Source organism: Odontesthes bonariensis, chromosome 18 (assembly GCF_027942865.1).
Source record: "Odontesthes bonariensis isolate fOdoBon6 chromosome 18, fOdoBon6.hap1, whole genome shotgun sequence".
NCBI classification, from domain to species: domain Eukaryota; kingdom Metazoa; phylum Chordata; class Actinopteri; order Atheriniformes; family Atherinopsidae; genus Odontesthes; species Odontesthes bonariensis.
The window spans coordinates 20,483,877-20,508,677 of record NC_134523.1 but is presented as its reverse complement, the minus strand read 5'-3'; the positions used below and the strand labels follow the sequence as shown (position 1 = coordinate 20,508,677).

The window sequence follows — 24,801 nt, the reverse complement described above, 5'->3', positions numbered from 1 at the left end:
TTCTGATTGACCTTTACCTCCTCTTCCTCCTACTGCTGTCCTTTTATTAGGATTCTGGGTGTGATGGTTGACCCTCTGTTTGAATTTGATAAGTACATCAGCGCTGTCAAGGCCATCTTTTCCCAGCTGAGGACTCTTGAAAAGATTAAATCTTATCTTCCTCGGGCTGATTTTGAAAGCGCAATCCATGGGAGTTTACCTTGTCTTGCTACTTTTATTGTTACTATTATTGTTATTTTATTGCTAATTTTATCTCAAATTTTATTTTTATCTGTGAAGTTATTCTTATTGCTATTTTATTGATGACTCTCTTAATGTGGTGCAGTTGCTATTGTGAAGAACTTTGGTCAGCTTAGATTGTTTTTAATGTGCTATATAAATACATTTTGAATTTGAATTGAATTTCTATTTCTACCCCCTATCCGAACCAGGGTTTGTATCCCCACCCCGCTATGACTGGTGTGCAATTGGTGAGAGGCTGGGGTAGCTTGTGTTTGTGGAAGAAAAAAGATGGTTGTTGTGGTGTGAGGAGCAGTGTTGGCTGGCATTAGGGGAGTGACTCTGGGATGCCAGTGATCATTGTCTAGCCTCCTGGAGGTGTCGTAGATCCAACTACACGAAACACTGATGAAAGGAGGTTCCTACCTGATGACCCCAATGACATTGGTCAGCACTGCTCACTGATCTATGTAGGGATTATAGGAATTATTCACTGAGTCTGATCCTTTTTCTTTTTAATTTTTCTTTTTTTATTAGCACTAGTTTCTTGTGTTTATCTTAAATTAGTAGCTTAACATATAATTTATACTAACTAGTACAACACATGAGATGAAAATGGAACAAAGTAACTTTTTTTTGGCAGTGTTGATATTAGAAATAAAATAAACTAGACAAAACTTTATTATAAATGTACAAATAGCCAGAGAGAATTAAAATTTAAGACCAACTGGGATGAGGGAGGACCAAAGAAATGTACGAGAAAAATAGATGGTGTTTGGCCATTAAAAGCTTTATAAGTGAGGAGGAGAGTTTTAAATTCTATTCTGAATTTAAAAGGAAGCCAATAACGAAGCCAAAATTGGAGAAATATCATGTCTCTTGATTGTTCTCATTTTGGATCAGCTGCAGTCTTTTAAGAGAATTTTTGGATCAGCCAAATAATGAAGAATTACAGTAACCATATACTGAAATAACATATGCATGGACCACTCTTCTTAATCAGTCTGAGACAGGATTTCTAATTTTTTCATATTCTCAATATTTTCATCCATCTCAATATTATGAAGATGAAAGAAGGCGGTCTGAAAAAAACAGTTTTATGTATGTCAAAGTACAGATCCTCGTTGAAAATAATTCCCAGCAAAATATTCAAACGGCTTATTTCTGTAAACGATCACAAAATTGAAACAATTTTTTTTCCAAGAAATTTCAAGAAGTCTGACTACATGTCTCTAACTACATGTCAAAGACTGACTACATGTCCATTTTTAGCCAACAGTACTGTAAAAGTATGTTTTTCAGCAAAGGTTTGAATACATCGGCCTCACAAGTCCCACATTAATATGAATTGTATATAAATCAAAGCTACAAAAATAACATTTATTTAAAAATGTGATCGAAAAAGGTTTTTGACGTTGTTTTTGGATGCTGACGACAGTTCTTTTGTTCCATTTTCATCAAATGTGGTACTATTTATGAAACGTGATGTGATAACCTGCTGATTTCAATCAGGAAGTATGGTCAAATTTCACATGATGTGTAAAGGAGGCAAAAATTCTTCCAATCACAAGACATGTGGGTATGTCAGTTATGTGAAAAGGTAACATGTCATACCAGGAAAAAAGTCATGCTCAGTCACATTAAATTAACACTGACGTCTCAGCGGAAGAAAACATGTACGGCACAACTACTTACAATCTTCACTGCACACACCCCTTTTTACATTATACGAAGTGTTATTATTCCATCTTTGTTCTCAGTCTGATGTCATCTCAAGCTTTCCGTCTATAAAAGAGGAGCTGAAATCAGAAAACCTCAAACCTTCACTCACTGCTGAGGACAACATTCAAGAAAAGAAATACACTGCAAGTACAATCTATAAAGCCAAATTTTAGCTTTCATTTGAATCTTTGCAACATCAATTTTTTTACAAGGCTGTTTTCTAGAATCTTGATAAACTTTCAACATATATAAAAATGTTTAGTGTTAAAATCAAGAAAATTTAATTTTTCAATTTAATTCGATAATACTGCATTATTCCCTAATTTGAAATTGTATGGCGAGAGAATAAATTATTCTTGAAAATGTCTTGTTTGTAATCAAAATATCCTTAGAGGAGCAAGGGAATAAATGGTTTTAAAAGAGAAAGCTTTCTCATTTTTCAGTCTAACAAATTGGCATTTACTTTTTAGTTTGAGATTAAACTAACTGTCAAGCTTACATTTGTCTGATGACCATGTCCAATTTTATTTTTTCTCAGATACCAGAGAAAAGAAACAACATCGCCATGTTCGCAAAAATTTGTGTCGTCGTTCTTCTGTTTGTTGGTAAGTTGTTTGTTTGTTTTTCACCCTGAAAGATTTCTATTGAGTTTGAAATGTGGTAGTTGATGTGACATTGATCAAAACTTTTCTACATAAACAGCCTCTTCAAATGGACAGAACACCACCACCACAGCTGCACCAACCAACATCACCACAGCTGCACCAACCAACATCACCACAGCAGCCCCGCCAACCAACGTCACCACAGCAGCCCCGCCAACCAACGTCACCACAGCAGCCCCGCCAACCAACGTCACCACAGCAGCCCCGCCAACCAACGTCACCACAGCAGCCCCGCCAACCAACGTCACCACAGCAGCCCCGCCAACCAACGTCACCACAGCAGCCCCGCCAACCAACGTCACCACAGCAGCCCCGCCAACCAACGTCACCACAGCAGCCCCGCCAACCAACGTCACCACAGCAGCCCCGCCAACCAACGTCACCACAGCAGCCCCGCCAACCAACGTCACCACAGCAGCCCCAACCGACGTCACCACAGCTGCTGCAGCTGACACTACAACTACTGCCACCTCCTCTGCCTTTTTCAACAAAGTGAGCCTGATCTCTGTCACTTTGGCTCTGACACATTTCCTTCACTCTTATTGCTGAAGTTTCATTATGTGTCTACATCTAGTTAATTAAGTAATAAATTGAAGGAGAGTATGCAGATTTGAACTTGTGTAAATGAGCTATTTTATGATAGCATTTTTTTTATTTATCCTTTGTGTAGATAGTAATGTTACATCGGGTACAAAGAAATCCATGTGAACATATGCACTGAAAGGACTATAGCCTCTGATATAAACACTTTGGCTGTACTTTTAGAATGTTTAAATAATAAAATATATTGTGTATCATATTATCTAATAAAGTTTATGTAAACTATAAATATTGTCTTTGTAAAGCTTCTCTTCACTGCTTTATACAGTATCATTAAAGGCAGGCATTGTGCATCTAAGCTTGTTAACTCTAGTTTCAGCTGAACGTGGATTTCATTATTTTCTTCTAAGTGGGGAACTTGAATTGTGGATTCTTCTGTTAAATAAACAGGAATCTATCAGATAAATATGAGTTGTGGTCAACACAAGGCTGAAGCCATAGCTTTGTGTGGTCCCTTCAATTCTAATTTGTTCAAGCCTCTGTGGAATGCTGTGATCAATTGTAAATGCAGTACTGGGATGCAAAAGGACAGTCTTAGATTCAAGGCCACCGTCAAAGACCACGAGGAGATTATTGGTAAGTTTCACCAGTGATGTTTCTGTGCTGTGATGCACTCTGAATCCTGACTGTAACTATTCGAACAGGTTATGTCTGTGTAAATGATCTCAAAGTTAAACCACAGCAAATCTTTAAAGAACTTTGGACATAAAGGGACATTTAATATGGTCCCTTATTTAGCTAACAGTCTTAGATAAAGAGTATTTTTTTTTTTTTTTTCAGTCAAGGTTTGATTACGCTTGTGCTTTGTAAATTTTACTTTATTTCCTAAAATTCAAGTTAAATTATTGTTTAGAAATCCTTGTTAAATCTGATTGGTAAACCTCTAAATGCATTTGCAAGTCCTTAAATGTTTGTAAAAAGCTGAATTTCAACATTGAATGGAAAGCAAAAATTAAGTGGATTGAAAATGTAAAATCATACTTGTCTACTTTTATTCTTTTTGGGGCCATTGTGACGGAGTTCAAAAGTTCACAAAAACTTTCACAGAGATTATAGGAAGTCATGATAATATATTTGAGTTGGTGACATGCTAGGCTCAAGGCAAATAGGAGGTTAATGTTTGAACACCTTATATTTTGTCAGCTCAAGGTCACCGTGATATTACAAGTCCCATGTTATGACCACAAATGAAGAATTCATGCATTTCTTTTGACAAGACTTTACATAAATAAATTCCTGATCGGTTAAAATTCATGAAGTGGTGTCAATTTAGTTTAAAAGTTCAAACCTGGCCTTCACCTTTGTCAATATTTTTCAAATCTATTTTCAAAACCCACTTAATCCAATTCATGCTCACAACGGATTGCAGCCTATCCAAGCTGCCATTGGGAAAGAGGTGGGGAACACTTTGGACTGGTCGCTGATTTCTTTTTCAAATTGACAAGCTTTGTTTAAAAGTATGAACTTAGCAAAACAAAGTTTCTGAAATCCATATTCTGGTAAAACTACAGTTCACAAGAAAAGCAAGCTGTATAAGGACTTCTTGATATATGAGCATAGATGCACAAGGCATCTCTTTATTGCATGAAATGAAGAGGTTAGGAGAAGCTTTACAAAGAAAATATACAGAAAATAATTGCAGTTTGCATAAACTTTATCTTGTGATATGCAAAATATAATATGGAGTGTCTATTTGCACCCCTGGTACAAATAGCCTTGGCCACACAGCTGAGCTATTCACACCCTGTGACGTAACACCAAAATAAAAGCTGCTGGCTTGCGGACATCCGTTTTTTCGTCATCAGAAAGTGAAGAATACTGCTAGGTTTCGGCACTAATATCTGTTCCAATTAAAAACTAGATGGAAACGTGTTTTATTTTCATAATCGATGTTCAGTGAACACATTACAACCGTCAGTTTGTTAGTTTTTAGAAATTTCGCGATCATGACGTTCAGCCATATTGACTATAAAGTTACCTGCACACCACAGATATGTTATAGGATCAACTATCGTAGTAGTAAGCGATTTGGGTAAAGATGTAGGAGTCCCGGGTTCGATTCTTGCCCGATGCGTTTTGGCAGTGAGAAGTGATAGTGCGCATACCAACGTCTCTGCAGAGAAAGCGCGCAATTTGAAAAACAATTCAGTTCTCAAACGGAAGTTTTGATTGCAACAATTAGCTAGTGCACCAGGGTGTAAATAGCACACTTTGCTATAAATAGCATACATTATTCTGAATGTCTATTAGCACCCCTGGTACAATAGCCTTACACTATTCACACCACTGATCTATAAAGAAGGTTCTTTATAGATCTGTGATTCTTCACACCCTGTGAATTACCACCAAAAACACCTTGCTCGTGAGCACAAAGGCCATTGCGGACATTCGTTTTTTCTTCATCAGAAAGCGAAGAATTCTGATGGCACTAATATCTTTTTAAATTGAAATATAGATGTCTTTCTTAACTCTTAGCTGAGGACATCTCTGGCCTAATGGATAGCGACGTAATCCTCCATACGGGAGACAGTGGTTCAACTAGCTATCATCTCATGCTAAATCACCTCTCACATTTTTCGTTAAGCTTAAAGTTATGATTATTAGCTATATAACCAAAGCAACCATGAAACAAAACTTTAGCTGCCATTTCAGTTTATTTTTTCATAATCACCCTTGGGTTCAATTTGAATGCGAGTAGTAGATCGAGATATCTTATGCCCTGTTGCTTGAAGCATATACCTTTGACCTCCGGCATTGGTATCCCTTTATTGATCACCTCACGTTTGAATAGAAAGTCCATGTTTTGAGAAATGTTTCCATTTTCGCGATCAAGATCAAATATGTGTAGGGGGTACAAATAGCATACACTTCTAATTGCACCGGGGTACAAATAGCACACACTTCTAATTGCACCGGGGTACAAATAGCATACACTTCTAATTGCACCGGGGTACAAATAGCATACACTTCTAATTGCACCAGACGGGGTATCAATAGAACACATTGCTGAGTGCACCGGGGTACGAATAGCATTCACTGCTATTTGCACAGGACGGGGTATCAATAGAACACATTGCTGAGTGCACCGGGGTACGAATAGCATTCACTTCTATTTGCACCAGGGTACAATCAGAATACAGTGCTAATTGTACCAGGGGTGCAAATAGCCTTACCCAATATAATATCATTTAAGAACTCCGAAAGTACAGACAAAATGTTTATATCAAAGGTTATTGTTCTCTTAGTGCATATGTTCACATGAAATGCTCATCATCAGAAGGAGGCTCATTTGGAACATTACTTATATACACAAATAATAAATTAACAAAAATGCTATCATAAAATAGCTCATTCACACACGTTCAAATCTGCATACTTTCCTTCACTTTGTATGACTTCATTAAAGGTGGGGTCTGTGATATTTTCTGGAGCATTTTTTATCATATTGTCTGAAAACCTCCTCACAACCTCATTGCACCCACTAAAATAGAATGTTTGGGAAAAAAACGAAATCTTTTAGTCCATTGTAGAGGGTGTAGCAAGAAGAAATGTCTGACCAATAGAAGTAATGACGAGAGTTACTTCTATTGGATTCTGACATGCCAATCAACCGTCAGCCCCCCCCCCTCGCGTTCATGGACTCGTGACGCGTTCATGTGTTTTGAAGGCGTGGTTTCGAGGGGTGGGCTGAAGGGAGAGGCAAGGTTGTGTATTTTCAAAAATATAGCTTGCAGGAACCGTTTTTCCAATATCTCAGACCCCACCTTTAACTAGATGTAAACCACATAATGAAACTTCAGCAATAAGAGTGAAGGAAATGTGTCATCAGAGCCAAAGTGACTGAGATCAGGCTCACTTTGTCGAAAAAGGCAGAGGAGGTGGCAGTAGTTGTAGTGTCAGCTGCAGCAGCTGTGTTTGTGGTTGTTACAACTGTGGTGGTAGTTGATGCTGTGGTGGTGGTTGCTGCAGCTGTGTTCGTGGTTGGTGCTGCTGTGGTGGTGGTTGTTGCTGCTGCTGTGGTTGTTGGTGCAGCTGTGGTGGTGGTTGCTGCAGCTGTGGTTGTGGTTGTTGCTGCTGCTGTGGTTGTTGGTGCAGCTGTGGTGGTGGTTGCTGCAGCTGTGGTTGTGGTTGTTGCTGCTGCTGTGGTTGTTGGTGCAGCTGTGGTGGTGGTTGCTGCAGCTGTGGTTGTGGTTGGTGCTGCTGTGGTGGTGATTGCTGCAGCTGTGGTGGTTGTTGCTGCTGCTGTGGTGGTGGTTGGTGCTGCTGTGGTTGTGGTTGCTGCTGCTGTGGTAGTTGTTGCTGCTGCTGTGGTTGTTGCTGCAGCTGTGGTGGTTGCTGCAGCTGTGGTGGTTGTTGCTGCTGCTGTGGTTGTTGCTGCAGCTGTGGTGGTGGTTGCTGCTGCTGTGGTTGTTGCTGCAGCTGTGGTGGTTGCTGCAGCTGTGGTGATGGTTGGTGCTGCTGTGGTGATGGTGGTTGGTGCTGTGGTGGTGGTTGCTGCTGCTGTGGAGGTTGTTGCTGCAGCTGTGGTGGTTGCTGCTGCTGTGGTGATGGTGGTTGGTGCTTCTGTGGTTGTGGTGTTCTGTCCATTTGAACAGGCTGTTTCATGTAGAAAAGTTTTGATCAATGTCACATCAACTACATTTCAAACTGAATAGAAATCTTTCAGGGTAAAAAAACAAAACTTACCAACAAACAGAAGAAGAACGACACAAATCTTTGCAAACATGGTGATGTTGTTTCTTTTCTCTGATATCTAAAAAAAAGAAGTTGGACATGGTCATCATAAGACAAATGTAAGCTTGACTGTTTAATCTTAAACAGAAGAGAAAACACCAACTTGTTACACTCAGAAATAAGACAGATCTCTCTTTTAAAACAATTTCTTCTCTTTATCCTCTCATGATCTTTTGAATACTAAAAATAAAAGAAAGATTTCTCCTTGAATAATTCCTTCTGTAGCAACAGAATTTCCCTTTGGGTTTTCATAAAGGAGTTTAATTTATCTCAATATAGTTCTAAAGAGAAAAGCGAATTTTTAGGAAAAGAGAGAAGATCTTGCTTTCAACACTAAACTTTTTCATACGATAAAAGTTCATCAAAATTCTAGTATTCATACCCTCATGAAAAATTTATGTTGCAAATATTCAAATTAAAGTCTCACTGTTTTTGAAAGTTAGAATTATATATTTTGCTTACAATTGATCTCTTTTCTTGAATGTTGTCCTCAGTAGTCAGTGAAGGAGTGAGGTTTTTTGATTTGAACTCCTCTTTTATAGACAGAAAGCTTGAGATGACAACAGACTGAGAACAGGTTTGTCTTCCTTTAAGTTGTCAGGGCGGTGTGCAATGAACATTGGAACAGTAGTTGTTTCCTCCACTGAGACGTCACAGCGGGACTTTTACATCAATATTTGTACATTTTTCTGATATGACTTGTTACTTTTTTACGTGGGTGACATACCTGGTTGTTTGCAACACTAAAATTAGTAGCTTAACACATAATTTATGCTAACTAGTACAACGCATGAGATGAAAATGGAACAAAGTAACTGTTTTTAGTGTTGATATTAGAAATAATACAAATTAAACAAAACTTTATGTACTTGTGTAGATATAAAATACATTATAAATGTACACATAGCCAGAGATAATTAGAATTTAAGACCAACTAGGATGAGGGAGGACCAAAGAGAGAATGAATGAATGAATGAATGAATGAATTTATTTGACTATTATTTTGTAAAAACATGGTACAGCAACTGAACCATACATTAAAAGAAATAAATAGTCAGGGATAACACAAAAAAGCCCTAAGGCTTATTTCCATTGTGGTCCCTGGATGGTAGGAAAACAAGGGCAAGTATGGCAGCATTCTTACATACATACACACATACATACATACATACCTACATACATTCAAAACACATAGAAAAAGAAATACATTGAAATGGTTCTGAATACACCTGACAAATAATATTGGCACTCAGTCTAGTATCGTTGTTGAAACCATTTTTTCAAGTTTCGCTCGAAACTGTCTAAACTACTTATTGCTTTGAGTGGGCCAGGTAACCTATTCCACAGTACAGAACCAATATAAGAAAAACACTCTTTGCCCATGTTTGTCTTAAAGGCGGGGTAGGGGATCTTTTTCTGGAACATTTTTTTACATATTGCTTGAAATACTCTTCACACCCCCATTGCAACCAATTAATTAAAAGTTTTGACACAAATATGAAAAGTTTTAGTGGCCTCTAGAACGTACAATCTAGGAAAAACAGTATCCAATCATTGTGAACGGACCGTTACATGCCGTCTATCAAACTGCAATCTGCTCCTGTCACCCCCCCCCCCCCCCCCCCCCCCACCCCCGTGCGCGTACCCTGCTCCGTGAACGAATTACGTCCAGAAGCTTGGCAGGAAGCTAAACTAGAGCCAGCTTGGCTAGCACCTAGCATTATTAAACGTATAGTTAGCATAAACTAAATACTAAATACTAAATACGGCAACGATCGATGCTTGCTGTCAGAACAGCGCTCGTGCACCTTAGTGCTCGTGCGCGTTCATGTACTCTAGAGGCGTGCCTTCGGGAAGAAAGTGAAGAAAAGGGTTGGGACTTTTTACCTGTGTATTTTCAAAATGCAGCTTCGCTGGACTCAAAATCCAGGATCTCCTACCCTACCTTTAACTAAGGGAGGGACAAAATCTGTTGTGCTCCCCCTAGTGGAGTAATGATGAACTTCATTTACTTTACTAAAATAGTTTTTCAAATATTTTGGAACCTTCCCATACACAATCCTGTGAACCATGCACAACTGAATCAAAGCCACTCTATCCTCCACCTTCAGCCATCCCACCTTTTCAAAATGGGAGGACTCCAGGTGGGTTCTCATGGGGAGATCCAAAACCAGTCTAATTAGTTTATTTTGTGATGTCTGTAGCCTGTGTTTCAAATTCACTGTCAAACTATTATACCATGAGCCACACGCATAGTCGTAGTATGGCTGAATTAAGGCTCCTGCCAAAATAGCCAAAGTTTTTGTATCTAAATATTTTGAAATTCTAGCCATAAAACGCACTCTATGGTTTATTTTGGTGATTGCCTTCTGTGCCTGACTTATGCCACTTAGATTACTGTCTAAAACACAGCCGAGGTAACTGACTGATTCCTTGGCTGAAATTTCAGAATCCCCTATTAAAACCTTAAAGGTTGAGGCTTTCTTTAATCTAATCTTTGAACCAAAAAGAATGGATTCTGTTTTTCCTATATGCAATGATAATCTATTGTCAGACATCCATCTGCTGACATTAAGAAGTTCAGCACTAAGTGATTGCTCAATGATATTTTTATCCTTATGGGAAACTACCAGTGCAGAATCATCTGCATATAAAAACAAACTTGATGAACAGACAGCTTTTAAATCATTAATATATAAAAGAAAAAGAAGAGGTCCTAAAACACTCCCTTGAGGGACTCCACAGCCAATACCAGCTGGGTGAGACATAACACCCCCAATATCTACTACCTGCATCCTATTCCCCAAGTATGAACCCACCCATTTCACAGCCAAGTCATTAAACCCCATAGTCTTTAATTTATACAATAAAACACTGTGATTCACAGTATCGAATGCCTTCTGTAAATCTAACATTACCATGCCACATAATTTCCCATTGCCAACCTCTTTTTTAATGAAGTCCGATAAATAAAGTAGGCAAGAATCAGTAGAATGGGATTTTCTAAACCCTGACTGAAATTCATAAAGTATGTTTTGTGATGAAAGGAAATGATCGATTTGTTCATATATGATTTTCTCTATAACCTTTGACAGACTACTGAGGATAGAAACAGGTCTGTAATTGTCTGTAAAGAAAAGAAATGTACGAGAGAAATAGATGGTATTTGGCTATTAAGAGCTTTATAAGTGAGGAGGAGAATTCTAAAATATATTCTGAATTTAAAAGGAAGCCAATAAAGAGAAGCCACAATTGGAGAAATATCATATATCCTGATTGTTCTCATTTTGGATCAGCTGTAGGCTTTTAAGAGAATTTTTGGATCAACCAAATAATGAAGAATTAAAGTAGCCCAATTTTGAAGTAACATATGCACGGACCACTTTTCTTAATCAGTCTGAGACAGGATGTTTCCCATTTTGGCAATATTATGAAGATGAAAGAAGAGGCTCTTAGAAACCAGTTTTATATGTGCGTCAAAGGACAGATCCTGGTTGAAAATAACTCCCAGCTTCCTCACTGTTGTAAAGGAAGCCAAAGTAGTGACACCTAGAGGAATGACGTAGTTAGACAGTGTCTTCCTGAAGTGTTCAGATTCAGAGACAACAGCTTCAGCTTTATCTAAATTTAGAAGCAGACAAATAGGAATAATCCAGGTCTTAATAATACCACTAATGGAAGCATACATAAAGTGAAAAGAATTGATCCAAGCACAGAAGCTTACAGACCTCCATGGCTAACACTGGTGTGTGAGGCAGATTTTTCATTTACATTAATAAACTGGAATCGATCAGATTAATATGACTCAAACCAGCCTTATGTAGTTCCTTAAATTCTAAAAACATGTTCAAGCTTCTGCAATAGAATGTTATGATCGATAGTAAATGCAGTACTGAGATCCAAAAGGAGGAAATCATTGGTAAATTTCACCAGCTATGTTCCTGTGCTATAATGTGCTCTGAATCCTGACTGAAACTATTCAAACAGCTTATTTCTGTAAACCATCACAAAATTGAAACACAATTTTTTCAAGAAATTTGGACATAAAACTAAGACTGACTACATGTCCATTTTTTGCCCACAGTACTGTAAAAGTATGTTTTTCAGTAAAGGTTTAAATACATCAATCCCACATATTAATATAAATTATATATAAATAAAAGCTGCAAACATAACATTAATTTAAAAATAAGATGATTGAAAGAGGTTTTTGACGTTGTTTTTGGATGCTGACGACAGTCCTTTTGTTCCATTTTTATCACATGTGGTACTATTTATGAAACATGATGTGATAACCTGCTGATTTCAATCAGAAAGTATGGTCAAATATCCCGTGATGTGTAAAAGAGACAAATAAATATTCTTCCAATCACAAGACATGTGGGTATGTCAGTTATGTGAAAAGGTAACACGTCATACCAGGAATAAAGTCATGCTCAGTGACGTAAACATAACAATGTGACGCCTCAGCGGAAGAAAACATGTACGGCACAACTACTTACAATCTTCACTGCACACACCCCTTTTTACATTATACGAAGTGTTATTATTCCATCTTTGTTCTCAGTCTGATGTCATCTCAAGCTTTCCGTCTATAAAAGAGGAGCTGAAATCAGAAAACCTCACACCTTCACTCACTGCTGAGGACAACATTGAAGCAAAGAGATCAATTGTAAGTACAATCTATAATTCCAATTTCCAAATTAATAACACTTTAATTTGAATCTTTGCAAGATAAATTTTTCATCAGGGTATGTTTTCCAGAATCTTTATAAACGTATGAACACTTTCAGTGTTTTATGCAAATATTTTTCTCTTTTACAAAAATTCACTTTTATTGAATTGAATTGAATTCAATGCTTTATTAATCCCCAAAAGGAAATCATGTTGCTATTTCTTTTCTGTTCAAGATTAAACAGTCAAGCTTACATTTGTCTTATGATGACCATGTCCAACTTCTTTTTTTTTTAGATATCAGAGAAAAGAAACAACATCACCATGTTTGCAAAGATTTGTGTCGTTCTTCTTCTGTTTGTTGGTAAGTTGGTGTTTTTTTACCCTGAAAGATTTCTATTTGAAATGTTGTAGTTGATCAATCAATCAATCAATCAATCAATCAATCAATCTTTATTTATATAGCGCATTTCATACCACAGGCAACTCAATGTGCTTATATCAATGTCAATTGATGTGACATTGATCAAAACTTTTCTACATGAAACAGCCTGTTCAAATGGACAGAACACCACCACCACAGCTGCAGCAACCACCATCAACACAGCTGCGCCAACCATCACCACAGCCGCAGCAAGCACCACCACAGCCGCACCAAGCACCACCACAGCTTCTCAAACCACCACCACAGCAGCACCAACCACCACCACAGCTGCTCAAACCATCACCACAGCAGCACCAACCACCACCACAGCCGCAGCAATCACCACCACAGCCGCACCAAGCACCACCACCACAGCTTCTGAAACCACCACCACAGCAGCACCAACCACCACCACAGCTGCTCAAACCACCACCACAGCAGCACCAACCACCACCACAGCAGCACCAACAACCACCACAGCTGCTCAAACCACCACCACAGCAGCACCAACCACCACCACAGCCGCAGCAATCACCACCACAGCCGCACCAAGCACCACCACCACAGCTTCTGAAACCACCACCACAGCAGCACCAACCACCACCACAGCTGCTCAAACCACCACCACAGCAGCACCAACCACCACCACAGCAGCACCAATCACCACCACCACAGCATCAACTACCACCACAGTTGTAACAACTACAACCACAGCTGCTGCAGCTGACACTACAACTACTGCCACCTCCTCTGCCTTTTTCAACAAAGTGAGCCTGATCTCTGTCACTTTGGCTCTGATGACACATTTCCTTCACTCTTATTGCTGAAGTTTCATTATGTGGTTTACATCTAGTTAATTAAGTAATACAAATTTAAGGAAAGTATGCAGATGTGAACGTGTGTAAATGAGCTATTTTATAATACAACTTTTGTTAATTTATTCTTTGTGTATATCAGTAATGTTACCTCAGGAACACAATTTATTTCAACTACGTCTCCTGATAATGTAGCCTGGCTGACGTGTCCACATCTCGATGAGATGGTGGTCTGGGAACTAGGTGTGCATTTTCTCGTATTTGAGGCGTGGTTTACGAATGCCTAGAGCCGTTTATTGGGCGCTACGAATGTCTGTCAAATGGCGTCTGGTTCTTCCCATGCTGCTTTGCACGTGATTCATAGCCAATTGGATCCCTTATACCAGATGACGTATGTAGAGCGACAGAAATTCGACTAGGCAATGAAATCTTTCAACGCCAAACGTTGCTCTTTTTTAAAAGTAAACTTGCGTTCTAAGCTACTTAAAACACTTTGTAAGGCTGCATCGAACGGTAACGTTGTGTCCGCTGCCATGTTGGATTAACACTCTACAAGCTTCGGTGTCGTGCATAGACGTCGTCATCGTCTTGCTGCCCCCCCCCCGTTCTGTGATTGGTTCCCTAACTCAGGCAAAAATAAGGGCGGTGGTTTCCAGGCTGCCTTTGCAGTGTGAATGAAATCACGTGCAAAGCAGCATGGGAATTCCCAGGCTACTGATAATGAGAAATCCATGTGAACATATGCACTGAAAGGACTATATCCTTTGATATAAACATTTTGTCTATACTTTTAGAATGTTTAAATAATAATGTATATTATATATCATATTATCTAATAAAGTTCATATAAACTATAAATATTGTCTGTATATTGTCTTTGCAAAGCCTCTCTTCACTGCTTTATACAGTATCATTAAAGACAGGCTTTGTGCATCTAAGCTTATATATCAAGAACTCAATATACAACTTGCTTTTCTTTTTAACTCTAATTTCAGCTGAACGTGGATTTCAGAAACTTTTTATTATTTTCTTCTAAGTGGGTTGAATTGAGGATTCTTCTTTTAAATAAATAAACAGGAATCTATCAGATAAATATGACTTGTGGTCCACACAAGGCTGAAACCATAGCTTTGTGTGGTCCCTTCAATTCTTATAACATGTTCAAGCTTCTGTAATGGAATGCTGTGGTTGATCGTAAATGCAGTACTGAGATGCAAAAGGACAGTCTTAGATTCAAGGCCACCGTCAAAGACCACGAGGAGATTATTGGTAAGTTTCATCAGTGATGTTTCTGTGCTGTGATGCACTCTGAATCCTGACTGAAACTATTCGAACAGGTTACGTCTGTGTAAATGATCTCAAAGTTAAACCACAGCAAATCTTTATAGAACTTTGGACATAAAAGGGACATATAATATGGTCCCATATTTAGCTAACAGTCTTAGATAAAGAGTTTTTTTTTTTTTTTCAGTCAAGGTTTGATTACGCTTGTGCTTTGTAAATTTTACTTTATTTCCTAAAATTCAAGTTAAATTATTGTTTAGAAATCCTTGTTAAATCTGATTGGTAAACCTCTAAATGCATTTGCAAGTCCTTAAATGTTTGTAAAAAGCTGAACTTCAACATTGAATGGAGGGCAAAAATGAAGTGGATTGAAAATGTAGAATCATACATGTCTACTGTACTTTATATTCTTTATGGGGCCATTGTGACAGAGTTCAAAAGTTCTCAAAAACTGTCACAGAGATTATAGGAAGTCATGATAATATATTTGAGTTAGTGACATGCTAGGCTCAAGGCAAATAGGAGGTTAATGTTTGAACACCTTATATTTTGTCAGCTCAAGTTCACCGTGATATTACAAGTCCCATGTTATGACCACAAATGAAGAATGCATGCATTTCTTTTGACAAGACTTTACATAAATTCCTGATAGGTTAAAATTCATGAAGTGGTGTCAATTTAGTTTAAAAGTTCAAACCTGGCCTTCACCTTTGTCTACATTTTTCAAATCTATTTTCAAAACCCACTTAATCCAATTCATGCTCACAACAGATTACAGCCTATCCAAGCTGCCATTGGGAGAGACGTGGGGAACACTTTGGACTGGTCGCTGATTTCTTTTTCAAATTGACAAGCTTTGTTTAAAAGTATGAACTTAGCAAAACAAAGTTTCTGAAATCCATATTCTGGTAAAACTACAGTTCACAAGAAAAGCAAGCTGTATAAGGACTTCTTGATATATGAGCATAGATGCACAAGGCATCTCTTTAATGCATGAAATGAAGAGGTTAGGAGAAGCTTTACAAAGACAATATACAGAAAATATTTGCAGTTTGCATAAACTTTATTTTGTGATATTATGCACAATATAATATCATTTAAGAACTCTGAAAGTACAGACAAAATGTTTATATCAAAGGTTATTGTTCTCTCAGTGCATATGTTCACATGAAATGCTCTTCATAAGAAGGAGGCTCATTTGGAATAAATTATTCACCTGAGGTAACATTACTTATATACACAAAGAATAAATTAACAGAAATGCTATCATAAAATAGCTCATTCACACGCGTTCAAATCTGCATACTTTCCTTCACTTTGTATTACTTAATTTACTAGATGTAGACCACATAATGAAACTTCAGCAATAAGAGTGAAGGAAATGTGTCATCAGAGCCAAAGTGACTGAGATCAGGCTCACTTCGTTGAAAAAGGCAGAGGAGGTGGCAGTAGTTGTAGTGCCAGCTGCAGCAGCTGTGGTGGTGGTTGGTGCTGCTGTGGTGGTGGTTGGTGCTGCAGCTGTGGTGGTGGTTGGTGCAGCTGTGGTGGTGGTTGCTGCAGCTGTGGTTGTGGTTGGTGCTGCTGTGGTGGTGGTTGCTGCAGCTGTGGACGTGGTTGGTGCTGCTGTGGTGGTGGTTGCTGCAGCTGTGGTCGTGGTTGGTGCTGCTGTGGTGGTTGTTGCTGCAGCTGTGGTGGTGGTTGGTGCTGCTGTGGTGGTGGTTGCTGCAGCTGTGGTCGTGGTTGGTGCTGCTGTGGTGGTTGTTGTTGCTGCAGCTGTTGTGGTTGTTGCTGCTGCTGTGGTCGTGGTTGGTGCTGCTGTGGTGGTGGTTGCTGCAGCTGTGGTGGTTGTTGCTGCTGCTGTGGTGGTTGTTGCTCCAGCTGTGGTGGTTGTTGCTGCTGCTGTGGTGGTGGTTGCTGCAGCTGTGGTGGTTGCTGCAGCTGTGGTGTTGGTCTGTCCATTTGAACAGGCTGTTTCATGTAGAAAAGTTTTGATCAATTTCACATCAACTACCACATTTCAAACTGAATAGAAATCTTTCAGGGTAAAAAAACAAAACTTACCAACAAACAGAAGAAGAACGACACAAATCTTTGCAAACATGGTGATGTTGTTTCTTTTCTCTGATATCTAAAGAAAGAAGTTGGACATGGTCATCATAAGACAAATGTAAGCTTGACTGTTTAATCTTAAACAGAAGAGAAAACACCAACTTGTTACACTCAGAAATAAGACAGATCTCTCTTTTAAAACCATTTCTTCTCTTTAACCTCTCGTGATCTTTTGAATACTATAAATAAAATAAAGATTTCTCCTAGAATAATACTTTCTGTAGCAACATAATTTCCCTTTGGGTTTTCATAAAGGAGTTTAATTTATCTCAATATAGTTCTAAAGAGAAAAGCGAATTTTCAGGAAAAGAGAGAAGATCTTGCTTTCAACACTAAAATTTTTCATACGATAAAAGTTCATCAAAATTCTAGAAAACATACCCTCATTAAAAATTAATGTTGCAAATATTCTAATTAAAGTCTTACTGTTTTTGAAAGTTAGAATTATATATTTTACTTACAATTGATCTCTTTTCTTAAATGTTGTCCTCAGCAGTCAGTGAAGTTGTGAGGTTTTCTGATTTCAGCTCCTCTTTTATAGAAAGAAAGCTTGAGATGACGTCAGACTGAGAACAGGTTTGTCTTCCTTATGATGGTTGTCAGGGCGGTGTGTAATGAACATTGGAACAGTAGTTGTTTCCTCCACTGAGACGTCACAGCGTGACTCTTACATCAATATTTGTACATTTTTCTGATATGACTTGTTACTTTTTTACGTGGGTGACATACCTGGTTGTTTGCAACACTAAAATTAGTAGCTTATCACATAATTTATACTAACTAGTACAACGCATGAGATGAAAATGGAACAAAGTAACTGTTTTTAGTGTTGATATTAGAAATAATACAAATTAAACAAAACTTTATGTACTTGTGTAGATATAAAATAAATTATAAATATACACATAGCCAGAGATAATTAGAATTTAAGACCAACTAGGATGAGGGAGGACCAAAGAGAGAAAAGAAATGTACGAGAGAAATAGATGGTATTTGGCTATTAAGAGCTTTATAAGTGAGGAGGAGAATTCTAAATTATATTCTGAATTTAAAAGGAAGCCAATTAAGAGAAGTAAAAATTGGAGAAATATCATGTCTCCTGATTGTTCTCATTTTGGATCAGCTGTAGGCTTTTAAGAGAATTTTTGGATCAACCAAATAATGAAGAATTAAAGTAGCCCAATTTTGAAGTAACATGTGCACGGACCACTTTTATTAATCAGTCTGAGACAGGATGTTTCCCATTTTGGCAATATTATGAAGATGAAAGAAGAGGCTCTTAGAAACCAGTTTTATATGTGCGTCAAAGGACAGATCCTGGTTGAAAATAACTCCCAACTTCCTCACTGTTGTAAAGGAAGCCAAAGTAGTGCCACCTAGAGGAATGACGTAGTTAGACAGTGTCTTCCTGAAGTGTTCAGATTCAGAGACAACAGCTTCAGTTTTATCTAAATTTAGAAGCAGACAAATAGGAATAATCCAGGTCTTAATATCTTCAAGACATGCTTGTAGTTTAACCAACATATTGTTCATTTAGTTTCACAAAGTATAATCAACATAGCAATGGAAATTTATGCCACACTGTCTAATAATACGACTAATGGAAGCATACATAAAGTGAAAAGAATTGATCCAAGCGCAGAAGCTTACAGACCTCCATGGCTAACACTGGTGTGTGAGGCAGATTTTTCATTTACATTAATAAACTGGAATCTATCAGATTAATATGACTCAAACCAGCCTTATGTAGTTCCTTAAATTCTAAAAACATGTTCAAGCTTCTGCAATAGAATGGAATGATTGATAGTAAATGCAGTACTGAGATCCAAAAGGAGGAAATCATTGGTAACTTTCACCAGCTATGTTCCTCTGCTATAATGTGCTCTGAATCCTGACTGAAACTATTCAAACAGCTTATTTCTGTAAACCATCACAAAATTGAAATACAATTTTTTCAAGAAATTTGGACATAAAACTAAGACTGACTACATGTCCATTTTTTGCCCACAGTACTGTAAAAGTATGTTTTTCAGTAAACGTTTAAATACATCAATCCCACATATAATAATAATAATAATAAATCAAATTTGTAACGCACTTTTCATTAGCAAAAATCTCAAAGTGCTACAAAGTACAACTAAAATCAGGGATAAAATCAACATCATAAAAATCATGTGGCGGCAGAATAGGCTTGCTTAAAAATAAAAGTCTTTAAGCCTCTTTTGAAGTCGCCCAGTGGTTGCGGAGCTCTCAGATAGACCGGGAGAGAGTTCCAGAGACGGGGGGCTGCCACAGAGAATGCCCGATCTCCCATGGTCCTTAATCTGGATCGAGGAAGGTGGAGGAGGTTGCAGTCTTGTGATCGTAGAGATCTGGTGGATGAATGTGGAATGAGAAGGTCCTTCAGATAATCTGGTGAGGTTCCGTTTAAGCATTGATGGGTGATGAGAGCAATTTTGTACTGAATTCTGTAAGTGACAGGAAGCCAGTGCAGATCATGGAGAATAGGTGTAATATGGTCAGATTTACGAGCTCTCAATAGAACCCTGGCTGCACCGTTCTGAATGTATTGAAGCTTCTGAAGATGTTTTCTGTGGATTCCAACAAACAGAGAATTGCAGTAATCGAGCCTGGAGGAAACAAAGGCATGGACGAGAGTCTCGGCATCAGAGAAAGAGAGAGATGGACGAATTTTGGAGATATTACGAAGATGAAAGAAGCAGGTTTTAAACAGATGCTTAATGTGATTTTCAAATGTAAGTTGAGAGTCCATTTTTACTCCAAGATTTGTAACAGGGGTGGAGAGGGAGATGTCTTGTCCAGAAAAAGAAATAGTCGTCAGAGTTGAAGTTTGAACCTGGTGAGGGGTGCCAATCAATATGGCCTCAGTTTTGGAGCAGTTTAACTGAAGAAAGTTCTGATTCATCCACATCCTTATCTCCTCCAGGCAGGTAGTGAGGGCAGTGAGTGAAGATGGTGATGATGATGCTCCAGTTCTAATGTAAAGTTGTATGTCGTCAGCATAACAATGGAAGGAGATGTTGTGCCGATTAATGATTTGACCTAAAGGCAGCATGTAAAGGGAAAATAGCAGGGGCCCTAGAACTGACCCTTGTGGGACACCACAGGAGACACAGACAGTCTGGGACTTGGCGTTGCCAAGACTAACACATTCCAGCCTATTGGAGAGGAAGGATTTAAACCAGTCCAGAACCGTGTCACAGAGACCGACCTCCTCATGAAGACGGTGGAGGAGGATATTATGGTCCACAGTGTCAAAGGCTGCAGTGAGGTCAAGGAGGACAAGGAGAGAAGTAGAGCCAGTGTCAGCTGCCATGAGGACATCGTTGGTAACTCTCAGCAATGCGGTCTCAGTACTGTGAGCTGGACGGAAACCAGACTGAAATTTCTCGTACAGAGAGTGTTGTTGTAGGTGGAGCTGCAGCTGAGCAGCAACAGCTTTCTCCAGCAATTTTGACAGAAATGGGAGGTGGGAAATTGGGCGGTAATTGGAAAGAATGTCTGGATCCAAGTTGGATTTTTTCAGAAGAGGTTTGATGATAGCAGTTTTAAGAGGCAATGGAACATGACCAGATTTCAGTGACTTGTTTATTATTTGTGTGATTAATGGGCTTATTGCAGCGTGATTGGATTTTATGAGTGACGAGGGGAAGGGATCCAGGGCGCAGGATGAAGGCTTCATTGTCTTGATGATAGTCTCCACTTCACTCTGAGCAACATCGTCAAAGCAGCTCAGGGACCCAGAATGCACACGGGTAGATGCCAGCCGAAGATCATGAAGGCTATGGAGCTTATTAATATAAATTATATATAAATAAAAGCTGCAAACATAACATTAATTTAAAAATAAGATGATTGAAAGAGGTTTTTGACGTTGTTTTTGGATGCTGACGACAGTCCTTTTGTTCCATTTTCATCACATGTGGTACTATTTATGAAACATGATGTGATAACCTGCTGATTTCAATCAGAAAGTATGGTCAAATATCCCGTGATGTGTAAAAGAGACAAATAAATATTCTTACAATCACAAGACATATGGGTATGTCAGTTATGTGAAAAGGTAACACGTCATACCAGGAATAAAGTCATGCTCAGTGACGTAAACATAACAATGTGACGCCTCAACGGAAGAAAACATGTACGGCACAACTACTTACAATCTTCACTGCACACACCCCTTTTTACATTATAAGAAGTGTTATTATTCCATCTTTGTTCTCAGTCTGATGTCATCTCAAGCTTTCCGTCTATAAAAGAGGAGCTGAAATCAGAAAACCTCACACCTTCACTCACTGCTGAGGACAACATTGAAGCAAAGAGATCAATTGTAAGTACAATCTATAATTCCAATTTCCAAATTAATAACACTTTAATTTGAATCTTTGCAAGATAAATTTTTCATCAGGGTATGTTTTCCAGAATCTTTATAAACGTATGAACACTTTCAGTGTTTTATGCAAATATTTTTCTCTTTTACAAAAATTCACTTTTATTGAATTGAATTGAATTGAATGCTTTATTAATCCCCAAAAGGAAATCATGTTGCTATTTCTTTTCTGTTTAAGATTAAACAGTCAAGCTTACATTTGTCTTATGATGACCATGTCCAACTTCTTTTTTTTTAGAGTTCAGAGAAAAGAAACAACATCACCATGTTTGCAAAGATTTGTGTCGTTCTTCTTCTGTTTGTTGGTAAGTTTTGTTTTTTTACCCTGAAAGATTTCTATTCAGTTTGAAATGTGGTAGTTGATGTGACATTGATCAAAACTTTTCTACATAAAACAGCCTGTTCAAATGGACAGAGCACCACCACAGCTGCAGCAACCACCACCACCACAGCTGCTCAAACCACCACCACAGCTGCAGCAACCACCATCACCACAGCAGCACCAACCACCATCACAGCTGCTCAAACCACCACCACAGCAGCACCAACCACCATCACAGCTGCTCAAACCACCACCACAGCAGCACCAACCACCATCACCACAGCAGCACCAACCACGACCACAGCTGCTCAAACCACCACCACAGCAGCACCAACCACCACCACAGCAGCACCAATCACCACCACCACAGCATCAACTACCACCACAGTTGTAACAACTACAACCACAGCTGCTGCAGCTGACACTACAACTACTGCCACCTCCTCTGCCTTTTTCAACAAAGTGAGCCTGATCTCTGTCACTTTGGCTCTGATGACACATTTCCTTCACTCTTATTGCTGAAGTGTCATCATGTGGTTTACATCTAGTTAATTAAGTAATACAAAGTGAAGGAAAGTGTGCAGATGTGAACGTGTGTAAATGAGCTATTTTATAATACAACTTTTGTTAATTTATTCTTTGTGTATATCAGTAATGTTACCTCAGGAACACAATTTATTTCAACTACGTCTCCTGATAATGTAGCCTGGCTGACGCGTCCACATCTCGATGAGATGGTGGTCTGGGAACTAGGTGTGCATTTTCTCGTATTTGAGGCGTGGTTTACGAATGCCTAGAGCCGTTTATTGGGCGCTACTAATGTCTATCAAATGGCGTCTGGTTCTTCCCATGCTGCTTTGCGTGCGATTCATAGCCAATTGTATCCCTTATACCAGATGACGTATGTAGAGCGACAGAAATTCGACTAGGCAATGAAATCTTTCAACGCCAAACGTTGCTCTTTTTTAAAAGTAAACTTGCGTTCTAAGCTACTTAAAACACTTTGTAAGGCTGCATCGAACGGTAACGTTGTGTCTGCTGACATGTTGGATTAACACTCTACAAGCTTCAGTGTCGCGCATAGACGTTGTCATCGTCTTGCAGCGCCCCCCCCCCCCCCCCCCGTTCTGTGATTGGTTCCCTAACTCAGGCAAAAATAAGGGCGGTGGTTTCCAGGCTGCCTTTGCAGTGTGAATGAAATCACGTGCAAAGCAGCATGGGAATTCCCAGGCTACTGATAATGAGAAATCCATGTGAACATATGCACTGAAAGGACTATATCCTTTGATATAAACATTTTGTCTATACTTTTAGAATGTTTAAATAATAATGTATATTATGTATCATATTATCTAATAAAGTTCATATAAACTATAAATATTGTCTGTATATTGTCTTTGCAAAGCCTCTCTTCACTGCTTTATACAGTATCATTAAAGACAGGCTTTGTGCATCTAAGCTTATATATCAAGAACTCAATATACAACTTGCTTTTCTTGTTAACTCTAGTTTCAGCTGAACGTGGATTTCAGAAACTTTTTATTATTTTCTTCTAAGTGGGTTGAATTGAGGATTCTTCTTTTAAATAAATAAACAGGAATCTATCAGATAAATATGACTTGTGGTCCACACAAGGCTGAAACCATAGCTTTGTGTTGTCCCTTCAATTCTTATAACATGTTCAAGCTTCTGTAATGGAATGCTGTGGTCGATCGTAAATGCAGTACTGACATGCTAAAGGACAGTCTTAGATTCAAGGCCACTGTCAAAGACCACGAGGAGATTATTGGTAAGTTTCACTAGTGATGTTTCTGTGCTGTGATGCACTCTGAATCCTGACTGAAACTATTAACAGGTTATGTCTGTGTAAATGATCTCAAAGTTAAACCACAGCAAATCTTTAAAAAACTTTGGACATAAAAGGGACATATAATATGGTCCCATATTTAGCTAACAGTCTTGGATAAAGAGTAGTTTTTTCAGTCAAGGTTTGATTACGCTTGTGCTTTGTAAATTTTACTTTATTTCCTAAAATTCAAGTTAAATTATTGTTTTGAAATCCTTATGTTAAATCTGATTGGTAAACCTCTAAATGCATTTACAAGTCCTTAAATGTTTGTAAAAAGCTGAACTTCAACATTGAATGGAGGGCAAAAATGAAGTGGATTGAAAATGTAGAATCATACATGTCTACTGTACTTTATATTCTTTATGGGGCCATTGTGACAGTTCAAAAGTTCTCAAAAACTGTCACAGAAATTATAGGAAGTTATGATAATATATTTGAGTTAGTGACATGCTAGGCTCAAGGCAAATAGGAGGTTAATGTTTGAACACCTTATATTTTGTCAGCTCAAGTTCACCGTGATATTACAAGTCCCATGTTATGACCACAAATGAAGAATGCATGCATTTCTTTTGACAAGACTTTACATAAATTCCTGATAGGTTAAAATTCATGAAGTGGTGTCAATTTAGTTTAAAAGTTCAAACCTGGCCTTCACCTTTGTCTACATTTTTCAAATCTATTTTCAAAACCCACTTAATCCAATTCATGCTCACAACAGATTACAGCCTATCCAAGCTGCCATTGGGAGAGACGTGGGGAACACTTTGGACTGGTCGCTGATTTCTTTTTCAAATTGACAAGCTTTGTTTAAAAGTATGAACTTAGCAAAACAAAGTTTCTGAAATCCATATTCTGGTACAACTACAGTTCACAAGAAAAGCAAGCTGTATAAGGACTTCTTGATATATGAGCATAGATGCACAAGGCATCTCTTTAATGCATGAAATGAAGAGGTTAGGAGAAGCTTTACAAA

General features: G+C 38.3%; 2 protein-coding genes and 1 long non-coding RNA gene across 3 annotated transcripts; 1 reads left to right on the top strand and 2 right to left on the bottom strand.

Moving 5' to 3' along the window:
- Positions 1-7,737: 7,737 nt before the first annotated feature.
- LOC142367913 (uncharacterized) lies at positions 7,738-8,450 on the bottom strand. The gene is made up of 3 exons (XR_012767206.1): positions 8,403-8,450; positions 7,893-7,959; positions 7,738-7,802 (listed from the first exon to the last, which is right to left on the bottom strand). It is a non-coding gene; the product is annotated as an uncharacterized LOC142367913 (long non-coding RNA).
- Positions 8,451-12,318: 3,868 nt separating this feature from the next.
- On the top strand, positions 12,319-14,601 carry LOC142368257 (uncharacterized). Its single transcript, XM_075450382.1, has 4 exons — positions 12,319-12,324; positions 12,508-12,612; positions 12,912-12,978; positions 13,165-14,601. The coding sequence occupies exons 1-4, from the start codon at positions 12,319-12,321 to the stop codon at positions 13,863-13,865; spliced, it is 879 nt and encodes a 292-aa protein (XP_075306497.1). The 3' UTR covers positions 13,866-14,601.
- A 1,658-nt stretch (positions 14,602-16,259) lies between these two features.
- On the bottom strand, positions 16,260-20,949 carry LOC142368256 (uncharacterized). The gene is made up of 4 exons (XM_075450381.1): positions 20,357-20,949; positions 17,708-17,721; positions 17,199-17,265; positions 16,260-17,105 (listed from the first exon to the last, which is right to left on the bottom strand). The coding sequence occupies exons 1-4, from the start codon at positions 20,947-20,949 to the stop codon at positions 16,472-16,474; spliced, it is 1,308 nt and encodes a 435-aa protein (XP_075306496.1). The 3' UTR covers positions 16,260-16,471.
- Positions 20,950-24,801: the final 3,852 nt, after the last annotated feature.